This window comes from Astatotilapia calliptera, chromosome 23, assembly GCF_964374335.1.
Source record: "Astatotilapia calliptera chromosome 23, fAstCal68.1, whole genome shotgun sequence".
NCBI classification, from domain to species: domain Eukaryota; kingdom Metazoa; phylum Chordata; class Actinopteri; order Cichliformes; family Cichlidae; genus Astatotilapia; species Astatotilapia calliptera.
In genome coordinates, this window is record NC_137443.1 from 25,472,973 (window position 1) to 25,489,802 (window position 16,830).

The 16,830-nt window shown below is 39.1% G+C and overlaps 2 protein-coding genes across 3 annotated transcripts in view; one reads left to right on the plus strand and one right to left on the minus strand.

Annotated features, from left to right (window-relative positions):
• The first annotated feature begins 4,433 nt into the window (after positions 1-4,433).
• Positions 4,434-10,920, plus strand: LOC113015929 (uncharacterized). The gene is made up of 8 exons (XM_026158308.2): positions 4,434-4,782; positions 5,328-5,388; positions 5,882-5,977; positions 6,503-6,628; positions 6,754-6,908; positions 7,304-7,338; positions 8,426-8,460; positions 10,237-10,920. The coding sequence occupies exons 1-8, from the start codon at positions 4,580-4,582 to the stop codon at positions 10,249-10,251; spliced, it is 726 nt and encodes a 241-aa protein (XP_026014093.2). The 5' UTR covers positions 4,434-4,579; the 3' UTR covers positions 10,252-10,920.
• A 1,620-nt stretch (positions 10,921-12,540) lies between these two features.
• Positions 12,541-16,830, minus strand: part of tmem198ab (transmembrane protein 198ab) — a 40,564-nt gene continuing 36,274 nt past the window's right edge. For both annotated transcript variants that reach the window (XM_026158305.2, XM_080297705.1), the window contains 2 exons: positions 16,131-16,333; positions 12,541-15,222 (listed from right to left, as the gene is read on the minus strand). In XM_026158305.2, coding sequence (XP_026014090.1) covers positions 15,070-15,222; positions 16,131-16,333 — 356 coding nt within the window. In that variant the 3' untranslated portion in view covers positions 12,541-15,069. The remainder of the gene's footprint in view (positions 15,223-16,130; positions 16,334-16,830) is intronic.

Here is a 16,830-nt window from a genome sequence, read left to right on the forward strand (position 1 = left end):
TGTAAGTGTTTTGGATTTTGCACGTGTTTTGGATTTTGTACGTGTTTTGTATTTTGCATGTGTTTTGGATTTTGTACATGTTTTGGATTTTGTACGTTTTTTGTATTTTGCATGTGTTTTGTATTTTGTAAGTGTTTTGTATTTTGCATGTGTTTTGTATTTTGTAAGTGTTTTGTATTTTGCATGTGTTTTGGATTTTGTACATGTTTTGGATTTTGTAAGTGTTTTGGATTTTGCACGTGTTTTGGATTTTGTACGTGTTTTGGATTTTGCATGTGTTTTATATTTTGTACGTGTTTTGGATGCTATGCTATCTTCGGCTGCACCAGCTACAGGGGCCTGGCTAGCTATGGGTGAATGAAGGGTGCGAAGCCAAGTCTCCAATTCAGTAATCCTGGCCTCCAGAGCTGCAAATATGCTACATTTGTTACAGATATCATTAATGCTAAAGGAGGCCGAGGAGTAACTAAACATCTGACACAATGAGCAAGAAAGTGCAGGAGGGACAGGTGAAGTAGCCATGGTGCTAACGAGTCGGCTACGAGCTAAGCTAAGCTAGCGAAACAGTACAGAGACAGTGAGTGAATACTTTGGCTATAAATTAGGTAGTGAGTACACAGAAAGTGTGCTTCGGATGAAGCACGTGAAGATTATACTATGATTATACTGGATCTGCTGTGGATCAGCACATCGCTATGTAACTGGCTGCTAGATTTCTTGACAGGAAGACAGCAGACAGTACGGGTCAGCAGCAACACCTCCAGCCCAAGAACACTGAATACGGGGGCTCCTCAAGCATGTGTGTTCAGCCCCCTTCTCTTCACTCTGCTGACCCACGACTGCACACCATCACACAGCTCCAGTCACACACAACTGTGGTAGGTCACATCAGCAACAATGATGAGATCTACTACAGGGGTGAAGTTAACCATCTGGCAGAGTGGTACAGCAGCAACAACCTGTCCCTGAATGTGGAGAAGACCAACAGCGACTCCACTTCCTCTGCAAACTGAGAAGCACAACAGATTCAACCCCCATTATGAGCACCTTCTACAGAGGCACCATTGAGAGGACCCTCACCAGCTGCATCACTGTGTGGTATGACTCCTGCACTGGGTTCTGCAGGAAAAATGACAACGGGTAGTGAGAGCAGCCGAGAGCATTGTGGGGACCTCTCTTGCCTCCCTCCCCAGGAGATCTACTGCACCTGCCTCATCTGGAAGGTCCTCTCCATTACAGGTGACTCCACTCATCCCTCCAACAGCTTCTTCAGTTTGCTGCCATCAGGAAGGATACTGAAGAGCCTCCGGGCCAGAACACGCAGACTGAGAGACAGCTTCGTCCATCGGGTTGTCAGAATGCTGACCATCTCTGAATCGAGAAGGGGGGACCAAGGGTACATCTTTCACCATCTTACAATGCTGTGATTGTAGCCATTCCCCAACTCTCTGTGAATGGTACTCATGGCCATTGATCAGTAGGCTTTGATTAGTTGTCATTGATCAATGGTCATAAGAATTTGCATACTAACAATCATGGAACTAACCCCCCGGCACATTGTTCATTCAGTGGTGCTAGTTTCCTTCACTATGTACTGTTTATAAGGTTGGGGAAACATGCAGTCAGCTGAGACTGAAGAAGTCACTTGGATGAGTGACGAAACGTTTCTCCCACTGAAAATGTCCAGATGAACAGAATCAACCTTTTGGGATTTACTTGCCTGGATGATTAAGCACGCATCAAGACGTTATTGTATTAATATTATTAAAATGATAGCAGCACAAACAAAAATGTTTGCAGCACAAACCAGCACAAACGTAGCACAAATATTTGACATCAATTTTGTTTGATTCCATTAATGTGGGGGGGCTGGTTGACCTCTGATGACCTCTAGAAATTTTTAATAATATCTTTAAAATGATAGCGGTACAAACGAAAATTTTAGCAGCACAAACCAGCACAAACGTAGCACAAACGTTTGATACCACTTTTGTTGGATTTGAAGAAGGTGGGGGGGCCAACTTCACTCACATGAATAAGAACTGTTGACAGAAACTATGCTATGTGCACTTACTAGTTTTTCCAGTTGTCGGAAATCTCTGAACTGAGTGGCTGTTCAACTACCAAAAAAAAGCAAAAAGGAAACACTCCTCATTTTCATTTTCAAATTGCTCAACTACTGATGCCTTGTCGGTATGTTCGGGTGTTTTACCTGAAGGATGAGTTAATTACTTCCCTGTGTCTTTGGGACAACAGGTCCTCACTGTCACTAGGTGTGATGCAGACTCATCCATGTTAGGAACTCAAACAAGCAAGTGCAGGGGTGGGGTGGGGTGGAGGGGCCTTGAGCACCTGCCCCTTTCCTGATGGGTGTCCTTAGTGCCCTTTTTGATGAGGCAATTTAAAAAAAATTGTGTGTGCATGTGGAGTCCTTCCTGTGCAACAATCTAAGGAGCTTGGAAAGAAAAGCTTCAGGACTTCTTTAGGTTTCTTGAAGACGTTTCACCTCTTATCCGAGAAGATTCTTCAGTTCTAAGAGCAACTGGTGCAGAGTCCCAGATTTTAAGCCCTATGGGAGTGTCCCCAAGAGGGTCATGCGAGTGCTGTCACTGATCTTCGCATTTTATTATCTCATAACACTTATTTAATCAGATACCATCTGTCCTGTGGACGTGATAGTATGATGTGATTCCATATTAGATTCTTGATGAATGTGGGGAGTTGCTATTCTGCCTGGTTCTGTGTGTCCCTTTTTAACTTTGAGCACCCGCCCCTTCAAACATCTCTGCATGGCCCTGAACTCAAATAAATCAGACCGTGGACAAGACTATCAGGTAAAGAGAGAAGCTGAGCTGTCAGCTGGTCACCAACTAGAAGTGATTTGGTTCAGGATATGTGGGAGGATGCTGTACAGGCACAACAGGCCTAAAAGTCAGGCTGCCTATTTATTGGTTGATCTACATTCTAACCCACATTTGTTTTTTACATATTTGTCACATGTACATGTTTCAGATCATTAAAAAATAGACAAAGATAACTCAAGTAAATACAAAATGCAGTTTTTTTTCAATGATGATTTCATCAAGAGAAAAAGTTAGTATATTCATAGTCTATTCCTCCACATTGCAAGGATCCAATTGAAGTGGTTTAAGCAAGTCAAACTGCCAGACCAGGGGTACACTGGACAGATTACATTCCTGCCCTGACTTGGGAAAGCATCATTATCCCTGAGGTGGTGGATTATAGCCAGAAAAGATGGATATTGCACATAGTGGAGTTTGGATATTCTCATCATCTCTTTTGTGGGTCCAAACTTTGGGTGGTATGTGTGATTGTGAATTGTTGTCTGTCACTCTGTGGTAGCCCTGTGACAGACTGATGACCTGTCCAGGGTTTATCTCGCCTCTTGCCCTATGGTAGCTGAGATAGGCCCAAGGTGTGGGAGGAGTTCAGTGAGGCCATGGAACAAGACTGTTGTTAACCTGGAAGCGTGGGGATGACTTCAACTGAGGATACAACTATAAGGAATATTTCAAAGAGCTCGTCAATCCCTCTGGTATGGTTCCTGTAGACGAAGCAGAATGTGGAAACGAGAGGGCAAGTCATCCATTACTGGTAGCGAGGTAGTGAAACCTCAGTGTGAAGGTTTACTCTAAGCCATTGTTCAGCTTTGCTTCCAGATCCTTAACTCCTTAACTTAGGAGACACACCCTAACCCTAACCCTAACTTAGGATCCTTAACTTAGGAGATTTGCTAACTTGGTCCCACTCCCAAGTCACTGCTTACTGACTCTTGCATACCCTTCCTTCCCTCCCTTTAGCATAAATTTTATACATGCAGTTCACTTTTATTTTATTTTCAATGTGGAACCAACTACCCAAAATCACCAAAAATATATTTTTTGTGTTTTTATCAATTGACAATAAATGTTTGCATTGATGGACTTATATTTTGAAGCACATATCACGAAAGGCTACAATGCTTGTTGTTAGTTACAACTAATGGTGTACCTGTGTGATTAGTGTCTCTGTGCACTTCTTGTGAACACGCTTATTGTTGTTTTGCCTTATTTGGTCCACAATTTGTCTTGTTTTCCTCCAGTATCCAACTATAATCCAAAAAAATAGTAGTTGCAAGAAAATTAACCCTCTTAGGTAGTTAAGAAAAAGAGCACAATAACTGGAGAATGGGGGAGTGTAACAGAGGGAGAAAAAGGAAGGGGTAGAAATAGGGTGAAAAGGGAAGTTGAAGAAAATACTAGAAGAGGAAGAGAGAATTGAAAGGTGATGTAAAAAGATGACACAAAGAAAAAATGTTAAAGAATTTAAAATGATAAGCTAAAGGAGGAAGAAAGAGAGAGGGAGGATCAGGAAGGACATTTCTCAGGGAGGAGGGGGTAAAAAGCGAAGGGGGAGGTACCTACAAATAGATCGACAAGCAGGTTCTGCTTCAGTTGCAGCTCTCACCAGGCTTTCTGTGAGCTCCAGCATTTCCTCCTAGAGTTCTTCAGCACACACTGCATCCTCTTACTGCCCAGGCTTTGCTTCCCACAAAGTCACTGAGTGCTCTTCTGCAAACATGGCGATGGAGAAGAAAGAGCTGCAGTTACTGAATAGCCTCTTTGCCACCTACATCAAGAAGGTCAATAATCAGGTGAATTATCAGGAGCACAATGAGTCCATCCATGGCATAGTTGAGGAGAAGATGAAGGAGCTGTTGAGCATGGCGCATGAAGAAGACAACGAGGAAATAATCAGGGAGCAGAAAACCTTAACATTGAGGTGGGAAGGGGCAAAAGGGGGCATTTGTGAGTCTTTATATTGATAATGTGATTATTATTATGTATACTGTTATTTTTTCACTGATAAATTCAAAACCTGTTTTGGATCCATAAACAGTCAACATCTTGCTGGAGATTAACTAGTATAGGCCTATTCTTACTTAACACTCACATGTAAAATAGTAAATGTAGAACTGTTTTTGACTTAAATAACTAAAACCGCAAATTATTTCCTGAGTTCTGTCTCGTGATATATCTCTCTCTCCTAACATGCCTTCCACCTCTCCTCTTCTTTTGTCTTTGGCCAAGAGCAGAATAGTTTCCACTGGCACTCTGTTGGCACACTGGAGGCCAGATCAGCAGTTCAATACAAAAATCACATTCTTGCTGTTTGATTTCACAAATATTTTGTGCCAGTGCCCTTCCTTATGCAACCCTTCCCATTTATCCAGAACCAGCACTAAGAGTACACTGGCTTGAATGAAACCAGTTGCTCATCAAAGGTTTTCTGTCTAAAACTCATCTGTGTATCTTACTGGCGTCCAGGTTGGAAGCTGAGAAAAAAAGAAGAGAAATTGCAGAAGACCAGTTAGATAGGATTATAAAGGTAATTTTTAATCTCCAATAATTTTATCTTTTTATTGTTATTAGCAGGGATGGACCCACTCAAACATTTTTTTTAAATATTAATTGGTTCATCTATAGTTTTCTGTTGTTTGATGGAATACTAAAACTGAAAAAGAAAAAAAATTGATAAATAATATAAAGCTGATCTTTGGTTCTGTTTAATCCTTTAATTACTTTGGTGTTGTATGGCAAACTATGGGTGATGTCTTTGTCAGCAAAAAGGCTGTAAACAGCCAAAAAACAGGACAAAGCTCAAAATTCATACCCTCTTTGTTTGTAATTTAATGCCACATTTTTCAAAGCCATCCTATGGACTTCATTTGTTTGGCCTGTAATTTGGTCCAGTTGTCGGAATTAGCAAATTAGCAAAATGGAGAGTTGTTTAAAATATGTATGCTTTTTTTAAACTATTATAATGTTAGACTGCATGATGTAATGATATTTCATTAAAATAAATGCTTTTAATTTTGCAGGAGAAGGTTAAAGCTGAGCTGGACTGTGAGTTTCAGAAGAAACGCACTGGACTGCTGGAGCAGGAGATTCAGTTCTTGAAGGAGATCTATGAAGAGGTTCACTCCTCCTTTTCTTCTTATTTTTTATGCTATATTCAGGATGATGTGTGTTTTTATACAATCTCTTCACAGATAAAAGACTGAAGTTCTCAGTTACAGCACTGTGCTGGTTCACTCCCATGGCTTACTAGGACAGAACAGAACATTAGCTATTATTAAGTGTATTAAACCCATCACATCTATGAATTGTAGGTAGATTTGTTCTAGCCTTCATCAAGAGCTGCCAAAGAGAACCATGAGAGGGTTTATTCTACTCTAAGGCTGGATATTAAGATGGCAAATTTATGTATTTTTGTAATTTAGCGCACTTAGAAATATCATTTTAAAGAACCTGACACAGTGATTAAAATTTGTTCTAAGTATGGTTTCAGTAATGGTTCTGATGCATTTAGTTGTTACCAGCTGTTAACAATGTTAACAGAGGTTAATCAATTAATGTGATGTGTACAGACAACAGCTCATATAGATAAATCCTAACTCTAAGCCTCTGTTTATCTTCACCTGTCTCCTCTTCTCCTGTAGAAGATCAATGAGCTGCAGAGTCAGAACCAGACTGAGACCGATAATAACAATTCAGACCTGATGGAAACACTGGAAAAGATCAGGGAGCGTGTTAAGAGGATCAGTCTTGAAAAACACCAGTCAAAGGTTGGAGATATGTTATCATTATTAACTGCTGTGGTAAAGATAAATTCTGCTACCCAAGAGCCTGAATTGAACTGTTTTTTATATAAATAAAAACATTAACCTTTGAACCTGGCATGATAAAACAGATGCAGAATATAGAGTCAGAGTTCGGGAGAATGAAAGAGAATATGACGAAACTGATGAACAACCTAAAAGGATATGAGCAAAGACTCAACAACAGCACGGACCTGGAGGCTGATATTGAACATTACGCAAAGTTGCTGGAAAAAATGAAAGAAAGGTGATGTTTTCAATTGTATTCAATAAGTTGACAGATTTTATTATCTGCTACATTGCTTCATCTTATAATTGTTGTTAAATTCAAGTGCTGTAATCATGGCTGGAGTACCTACCATTAAAGTTGTTGCTTTTAATCATTTACCTGGATGAAATCCAATCATTCTGGTTAAAGATTTTATATCTATGGATAGATAGAGCTGTGGCTACAATGTAGCTTGCCATCACCAGTGTGTGAATGTGTGTGTGAATGGGTGGATGACTGGATGTGTAAAGCGCTTTGGGGTCCTTAGGGACTAGAAAAGCGCTATACAAATACAGGCCATTTACCATTTTACCATCACATTATTATATTATTTATTAAATTATTTTTCAACGTTTTTCTTTTTGTCTTCACAGGATTAATACAGGGAAAAATGTGGATTCAGATGAAGGTAAGAACAAAGGTGTGAAGACTCTTTAACCAGCATACAAACCTCAATTTGTGTGAAATCACACTGTATTCACACTGAGTCAAATACACATAACTTACTGTTTAAATATAGATTTTTGTCCATCAAAAATCAAGTCCATCTGGAGATAAGCATAAACATACCAAAATAAAACATTAAGAAGGGCTGACTGAGCATACGATCAGATAATTGTGAAACTCTCAAACTCTGTACTGTCTGCTTAATAACAAGTATGATTCAGTGCAGAGAGGTCTATTAACGCATAGTGAGTGAGAAAGGTGACTGAAGAAGAATAGTCAATACATCATGGGAATCCGCCAATCATTAACATACATATCTAATTGCCATCACATCAGACGAAAATGTAGCTGTATAAACTTCAAGTATCTGCTTAATTTATCAAGACATCACATATTTGCAAAAGTGCTCCTCTGTGAAGAGGTAGTAGTTTATTTCATTGCAACCTGTAATACAAAAGGTTTGAAGTGTGAAATAAACTGCAATGGAGTTTGGTTGGGGGGGGGGGGGTTCTTTTAAAACAAAGAGGGGCTAGCTCTTTAACTCCAGCCGATAAGACCATTTCCCACACCCATAAACATAAACTACTCTACACTCTTTTTATACTGCTGGCACTTTACTCGCTTACAGTTATTTACTCACCTTTCAGTGACTTTAATTTTAAAACTGTGTATATACTGTATATTCAGTGTATTTATTATCTCACTCTTACTGCCTGTTTATGCCCTGTCCGTATCTTCAACATCATGGTGCTCTGTTGTATGTTAGTTGGCCCTTGGGGATAAATAAAGACTTTCTGATTCTGAAAACAAAGTTTGGGAACTACTGATGTAACTGAAAATAACAAGAACATGAAGGAAGCGGTGGTGTTTATAGCAGTGATTGAAAGGACTGTTGCATTGTTGAGCAGAAATGACGTTCCATCTTGTATTCACCTCCACCCTCCATCCTGTATTCACCCTGTTTACAACTGGCTCACAAGTACTGTTTGCAGCTACCACTAGATGGTGCTAGGGTGCATGCAAAGTTAAACACTCCGATTCCATTGCAGACTCAAATCCGGACAGTGGTTCCAGTGACAATGGGGTAAAATACTATTAATTTTATCTATTCATGTTTTTATTTCTTTGTGAAGTTTCGTGCGTGTGTGTGTGTGTGTGTGTGTGTGTGTGTGTGTGTGTGTGTGTGTGTGTGTGTGTGTGTGTGTGTGTGTGTGTGTGTGTGTTGTTTATGTTTTGAAATTTTCTTTCTTAAGAATCCTGACAGGTCGTTTTGTTTTAGAAAATGTAGGAAAAGAAATTCATCATCAAACAAATGGTACAGTTCTTAGGTCTTCGTTTCAAAGTGAATTATAAGAAGAGGAAGAATTAAAGCAGCTTTTTTCATGGCTCAGTGACACCAGACTATGAAAAATAAGTAGTTGTCTGGTGATTATGTTGAAAAGTGCTTTTTGCATTCAGCTACTGATTGCAAGTAGTTATAGCAACCAGGCAACCTGTCTCCAAAAACCTGCAGCCAGCCTCTGACTGCACTCTCAGACAAGACTGCAACATGCTGATATCAGTCTGAATCAGTCCACACTGATGAACACAAAAGAGGACTCAACTCAGCTGGTTGTATACGGGTTATATTCCTACATAAAAGCAAGGCTGCAGAGCGAGCAACTTTGTCATTTTGCAGTTAAATCACTGTCCAACAGCAACTATTAACATTATTTTCTGTGTTTCTGTTTGAAATCTGTGATATTGTGAATTGACTCTAAATCTAAATAGTTAATGTGAACATCTGTGTTTGCAGACAAAAACAGATTGTAGGTAATTATTACCTTAACCTGGTCAAATTACAGACTGACTCAGTCTTACTGCCCTTTTATGTTAGTTGATCTAACCGACAGTGAGTGGTTGCACACCTGCTCCCCATCTTTAAAGCAACCAATTCAAAGCCCACAAGATTACAAGTTCATTGCACATGCTAACAATAATTTTGCTCTATAGCCACTGTTTTTATTTTATTTTATTGTGACTATAGTATCAAACAGAGTATGAACTGATGGGCAGCAAAAGTTCCCAAACAAGATAAAAAAGGATTATTTTGATCCGTGAATTAGGTAAAGCTAGTCTGTGGAGCTGGATTTGAAAATAAAAATTATGAGCAAATGGCAAAAATTGTGTATGCATGACCAGATACAGCCGATCGATCCTTCCACCCCATTGGCCCATATTTATCATCTGTGTGACAATTTTCAAGATTATCTCAACCTGTTCAAAATATTTTGATATTAATGATGATTCAGTTTTAGTCACTTCAGTGTTTCTCACAATTCACTCATTTTTCTAAAGGCTCAGAAATTGAAGTCTTTAAGTTTAAGCTTGGACCACTTTTTTTTTAGTGATTTTTGATGGCCCCCAGTGGCAAAATGAAACAGCAAATTTCTTTCAGAAGCAGCCCTTTTTTCTTATTTTTGAAAATGTTGCCAAAATAAGTGGCAGAATGCCCCCAGCCCTTTACCTGATTTCTGTCACCTTTAGAGGTAGATGGTAGTTTGACCTCTGACCTCAGTTGTCAGCCTTTAAAATTACAACTTCACTCGCCTCTGTGATGCCTTGTGATCCACACGTAGCGACCATTGGGAACACGCTACACCAGCAGCTTTAAAGTTTTGTTACAAGATAAAATTTCTATTTTTTTCTGGATAAATATAAAAACTACTTTAATCTTTCTGTCAGTGCTGTTGTAGTTTCTATGTGTTTAGGGCAGAGCCTTTACTCGCTTTCAGATAGCTAACAAGCATTCAGACAGAGAAGCCATCTGATAAAAATCTGATATAGTCGGTTTAATCTTTCTAATGTTTTTCTCCTACAGGACGAATCAGAGTAAATCCAGTCATCAATATAACAGCAGAAAATATGACAACTGGCAGGAGAGAAGAAGAATAATTTAAAAAACAAAACAAAACACTAATCTGTCTTTTCTTGGTGGTATAATTGTAAAGCTGTGCTTCTAAACTTATTTGATCATTGAGTGGTGGGATTTTTTCAGTAGGCCAACCATGCACTAACATGAACTTGTGTTAACTTTTAATTGATTGATAGAAGAACATTTTATGGGATAGGACAGTTTGGGTCACTCTGTCAGTGAAGAAGTCGATGAGAGTGACAGTGATGACCCCAAAATCTGATCTGAGCAGCAGTTAGGGGGTCAGGGGTCAGTTAAGGGTCAAACATATGTGCTGTGTGTGGAAAAGCAATAGCTGTTTATTGTTAATGTGAATGATAGCGTATATGTGCGTGTGTGTGTCAAGAGCTCGGAGAGGACTTCATGATAACCTCATGTAAAGTATCAGCATGCAAAGGTCCTTCGAGAATCAAATGACAGAAATGTAGCATCCACTTCTGATTCAATGTCAGACATACAGAGACATACAATCTCACACGCAGACTCACCTATGTATGTATGAGCACACACATTTGTTTGGTTGTTGGATTAAAAGCTTATATGAAGATTAAATTGGTGTTTTTTCCAATTAAAATAAAATGTTTCAAATAATTTGTTCGCCTAAATCTCCATGAGCATTCACACTGGAAAATGTTGTATTCCCTGACTGGTTGACAAGTGGTTGCTGATAGTTGCTGGCTGGAATTGGGCTAAACTGGTCATGAAGAAAATGCTACACCAACAATTCCATGTAATTGCTTTGATTACTAGCAGACTGCTGCGGTCAGCTCTCGTTTGCATGGATCATTGTGACTTGTCTGCAGACACTCGCTCTGTAGTTTTCACTCTGTAGTGAAACCTGAAGTGTTTGCAGACAGGTTACAGTCTTCCACACAAACGCCTGGCAACCTGCTAGCAATCCAAGCAATCAGGAGGACTTCAGTGCAATCAGAAGTGCTGGTCTGTTACCATTTTATACTACTAACTAACTGCCAGGAACTTGCCCCAACAAATTACCAAATGGTCTTGGAATACCAGTTGGAATTTTCCTAGCAAGTGGTCACTGACCAGGTGACTGGCTTTAGCAACTGATTTCACAGCAACTGGCACAAGATGAAATTGGTCACAAAATTACTATGCACCAAAAACATTCCTAGCACTGCTTTGATGGCTAGCAGATTTCTACAGCTGCCCAGAATTTGTGTGGAAGTCACCCACTTGTACCCAAATACTTACCTGCTTACCAAGTAGCAGTGAAACTTGCCGCAACCATACACAAAATACATATTTTTCCATGGCAAACGGCGAGTTTCTCGTACAAAAAGAAAAAGACCCTCAGAGATTGGGTGAAATTCTCTTAAATAAACATTAACAAAAGGAAAGATCAGACATGTTTCTGCTAAAAGCAAACTATGGCACAAAATTCTGCCCATAGCAAACCACCAGCTCTGAAACCAAAGGAAAGTTCACGACCCTGATCACAGATGTACTGAGTGTGCCCGTTCAGGCTGCTCAACAGTCTGTAAAGGAGCATCCACACAGTGAGCAATTCACTCATATCTTAGGCTCCAGTTGCCTAGGTAACCCTTTAACGTATTTGCCACCCAGTCATATGTCGATCAACTGTATCTATTTTTCTTATTGGTGAGTCAGGACCTGGTTATTTTGTGTCACCAGCAGTTATTCCAACCAAGGTAGCTGTTATAGTCCCTAGTTGACAAGTTGACAAACCACTTCCTTCTGGATGCCCCCTAAGTGTTCAGATGTACGTACATTAATACAGTTGTATAGCGGCCAAAAGACATTCCTGAGGCACCAATTATAGGCCACCTTTACACATGTTAATATGACAAAAACAGAGGAGGATTGCATGATGGAGGTTGATGACAAAGACAATAGTTTGATGCACAACCTCTGATTACAGGAAGCTCCTTACAACAGATGTTCGCCCTCTTGGTCAGCGTAGAGAAACAGATCTTTCTCCTCAATTTAAATTTAAAAGGTCGAACACACCATTTTCCATAAGCATTTACCACAGTAATAGTGCAAATAGTATAGTATATAAAGGATGAGCTAAATTGTATGTGTATGCGTATCGGCACTAAAATGTACAGATGAGGAGGAGGAGAAGAATAAAAGGTGTCTGGAGATGAAGTTAAAGATCAGAAGAGCGATATGAGAGATGTTAAGGAAAAGGGCAGAAAGAAAGAAATGAGGGAGCCAACAATAGACTATGTTTCATGCCTACATGGCATTGCTTTAAAAGACCAATCATTTTACATTTTATTGTACACAGGCCCATTGGAACACATGCTTTAATGATCATAGTCATAATTCAGTTTAATAAAAGCATGGAGTTACTGGCCTACAGTGATGATTGCACTCTCCTTACAGAAAATAATTAAATAAAACAAATAAATACATCCCACTCGAAAGAAACCACTAAATGTGACTTTTAAGAAAAGAAAGTGTTTAAATATAACAATCAAATGGTAAAAAAAAGGGAGAAAAAATCCCACTTCCACCCAAAAAAGGTAGTAAGTGTTGTGTTTTTTTTATGTACAAATTTCACATCGATGTACATGAAAGGGTGCAGGGTGTTCAGTGCCACACAGGATTGGGTGGACGGAGGGGTGAGATCATGCATGTCAGGTGAGAAATAGAAACACCCCCCCTCCGCACTCACGTGTCTGCTTTTCCTTTAAAAAGGCGGCAACAATAACAAAGTATTCACATTTTCACTGGTGACAAAAATGTTATGTTTTCCCAAATAAAGAAGGTCAATGCACATGATGGAAAGAGTTGCTCTAAATACAAGTTTCTATGGCCATTAGTCCATTTTGTCACTCAGACCTGTGAGCTTTGTTTACACTAGCACCTCAGCTGGGTCTGTCTACGGTGCAAACAGGCACATTTCTGAGATTTCGTTTGACAGATACCTAAACCATCACTGAGAAAACCTTTTAATTTATTATACTGGACAATAACCAATACCTGAAACACAATCTCTCAATCAGCTCAGGTTAAATTAGGTTAAATAAAAAAAACAAACAAACAGCTATAATAACCCTGAAATATTATGTAAATGTTAAAGGAACATTAGAAAACAAAAAACCCTCAAATTTACTTATTAAATCTTTATCTGCTCTCTTTTCAAAAGTTGGTTACAGGGCAGATAAACTGTTATTTGAATCAAAAAGTCAATGCTAGCAAGCTAGGCTAATTTCCTTCCATAGTAAAGCAGGCTAACTAGTTTTTACTTAAAAAGTTGACATTAGTTAGCCTATCATGCTAACATCAATGATAATTCCCGCCATGTTTTTATTAGTGTCGTTATTTGTAATCGAGCTTTTACTTTCTTAACACTATTGTATCAGTAAATAATGACTACAGCTATGTGAGAACTGGAATAAACAAATTCTTTTTAAATTATTCATATTTAAGAAACTAAAAATGTAACATTGGCATTAATTTCTGCCACTCTTCAGTTATGTTACCTCCATTATCATACAGCTATTAAATGAAAATAAATGATTATTTTATCTGATAACATTAGTTTTCTTGATCCTGTTTCAATTATGGTAAATGAGTTGTCTAACAAATGAAATTTAATTTATGTTCACTTTTATGGCATAACAAACAAAAAAATTCAGCTATTCTGTCATTGACCATCCTCTGCCAAGTTCTACACAAAGGTAAATGGTAGAGTGAAAAAGAAATCTGTTTTACACGTGAAACTGATCTCTTAGAGAATAAGTTCAGGACACAAAATGAGCAAGATTTATATTTTCCAGCACTGAGAATCCGCAAAATCAGATCTTCTGAGGTGCCAGTGTAAATAAAACCACATTTATCCACACATCTGTGAAAACAACAAGCTCACCTCTAAAAAGTCTTTTAACCCTGCTTTTTGTAGCTCCCTGGCTACCACCCCTCACTGAAATTTTTTTTTTCCACTTTTAATGCAAGAAGAAGCCACTGGTGGGATATCTGCCAGTAACCGCTCTCCTGATGCTAAACTTTACAGTCCAAGGAGGGGCAAGGCACCCGTTTAAACAGATTCCCTGGCCTTCAGAGCAGTTGGCCGCTTGAAGTAGTGTGTCGTCCAGCACCAAGGGTGGCAAAGGGTTTTCCCCTCTTTAAATGTGACAGTTACGAAATCTTTCCTCATTTCAAAGAGGATGTATGTAGTCCGGATGGCACAGAGAGCAAATAGAGTATCTCAGTTTGCTGTGAAGGGTCATTACCTCCCCTTAAAGACAATGTTGACTGGACCTTTAATTCGACTTCCACTTGCTTCTGTAACATCAGTGGTAGAAACTATTAACAACGAATCTTCATTATTTTTGTTAGAACCTGAGGAGGGTTTGCACTGAAGCTCCAATCCCTGGTTTGAGTTGAGATGGTGGCAGACAGGTTGGGGATGAGTCCAGCAGGTTGTTTTGGGCTTCCACATCAATCTTTAAAATTGTAGCTGCGGTTTTTGTGATGTTAAGTACATGCATGCATTTGTGCGTTTGGACGATGAAAAGAGGTCAGCTAACCTCGGCACCACACTGGTGGCTCCAGCAAGAGGTTTATAATCCAAAATTTATTTAGGGAAACAGTCAAATGTGTTTGCATTTCAGGTAAATCCAGCCCTACATATTTTTTCCATCCTCTTAGGTGTGTAATGGTTTGTTCTAGCACAGGTGTGATTATAGAGACGTACATCTCTCTGGGTAAGTGGTATGTTCAGGCATCTGGGAGGTTCTGGAGTGGTTAGACCCGTAGCGAAGGTCCTGCTGCTCCAGTGAGTGGCGTTGTGGATCCACAGTCATAGCCCATCTCCACTACGGCATGGGAGCCCCCGACTAGCCGGCCTGGAAAGGGCTGTGCCTGTACCTGCCGATCTCTAAAACTCTGGATGTAGCTCTAGAAAGAACAAAAAGTTTATAAAGTTAGTCTGGTTCCTTCTTTTTATTGCCAGTCTTAGCAAATGGCAGGATAACTTCAAAATCACTACTTGCCCAATTGGTTGTCTCTAAGCTATTGAAATGTGTTGGAAATTTGATCATCTGGTTAAAACAATGTTTGACTGTGGTCACATAACCTACTGTTACCTATTTATTCTACACAATGCCTGGTTTCAGGGTCCTTGGCTGAAAAACAATCAAAATCATCTCCCTGCTTCACTATTGGTATGAGTTGTTTGCACTGATGGTGCTGTGCATTATGGCCAAAAATCTTCACTTTAGTCTGTCTAACGGACATAATACAGAAATCTTTTGGTTTGTTCAGATACTGGATCAGATTATTATTATCATGATATGTAAAGCCTCAGAATTCAAAGAGACTTTCTTTTCAGCAAAGGGTGAGCCGAGTGGAAATTCTAGTTTGCTAGCTTGCTATATTGGTTCACTAGGTAATACATGACACTTGTGTATATTTTAAAACAGAATAAATTTTAGCCATCAGTAAATCATGTAATGGACCAACAAAAAAATATATATACAACTGATGTTTACGTTTTTCAGTGACAGCTCACAAGGGGACAGTTCGCCAGCTAGCTATAAAGTAACTTAATTAAATGGTAGATATCTGACAATGGTACTTGATCAGTCTTGTTTTTAGGATATTGATAAGCATTTAGTATATATGAATTAGGACAGTCTTGTCTACATCTTATTATTGTATAATGACCTTGAGTATAGTTATATAAGGTTTCACACTGATTTCTATTTTTTTCTAGAATTCAGTGACAGACTATTTCCTTTAAATAACTGTGCTATTTGTTTCAAGGCCAAAAATTTTCATTCAACAGTATGATTACTGGTCCTCACAGGAGAGAGGACGTCGGTATCGTAGCGGCGGATAGGGTTGGGTTTGCGGCGGTAGGCGGGCTCCGTGTGCAGTTGTTTGGATTGGTGTTGATGGTGTGAAGAGGAGCCATGTTGCTGCTTCTTCTTCTTCTTGTTGCGGTAGCGGTCATCCCGCTGGCGAATGCGCATCACCTGCATCCTCCGCTGCTGGCGGCTGATGATTACTGAGGAGAACAAAGGGAGGCTAATAAGGAAAGATGATTTTTTGTTTTTCAAAGCTAAAAACAGAGGCAATGTTGATATCTATCTATATTCTATATACTTTTCTATGTGAAAATTAGGTTCATCTTATTAAAAACTTAGGGGACCTTTACGGGTGCTCTTGAGGAACTCAGATCAGATCAGATTTGAGTTTTGAAGAGATTCTCACTTAGATGTACGACAACTTAAAAATATTCAACCCTCAAATAATTTTTTTTAAATTAATGCATTTTGTCAGAAGTGAATATAACATATACTTCTGCTGAAAACTGCTGAAGTCTAGTCAGGACATTACAAGCTGATACAGGAGTTCCATTAAAGAGAAACAAAAATCAGGCTTTTATTGTATTTGTAAATGCTGCATTTAGAACCAAATCACTGCAGAAAAGCTCCAGAGCTGCTCTAATATTTTGTGTGTAACCAGCGGATATCCAGGTTAAGACTTCCTGTTGTGTTCACC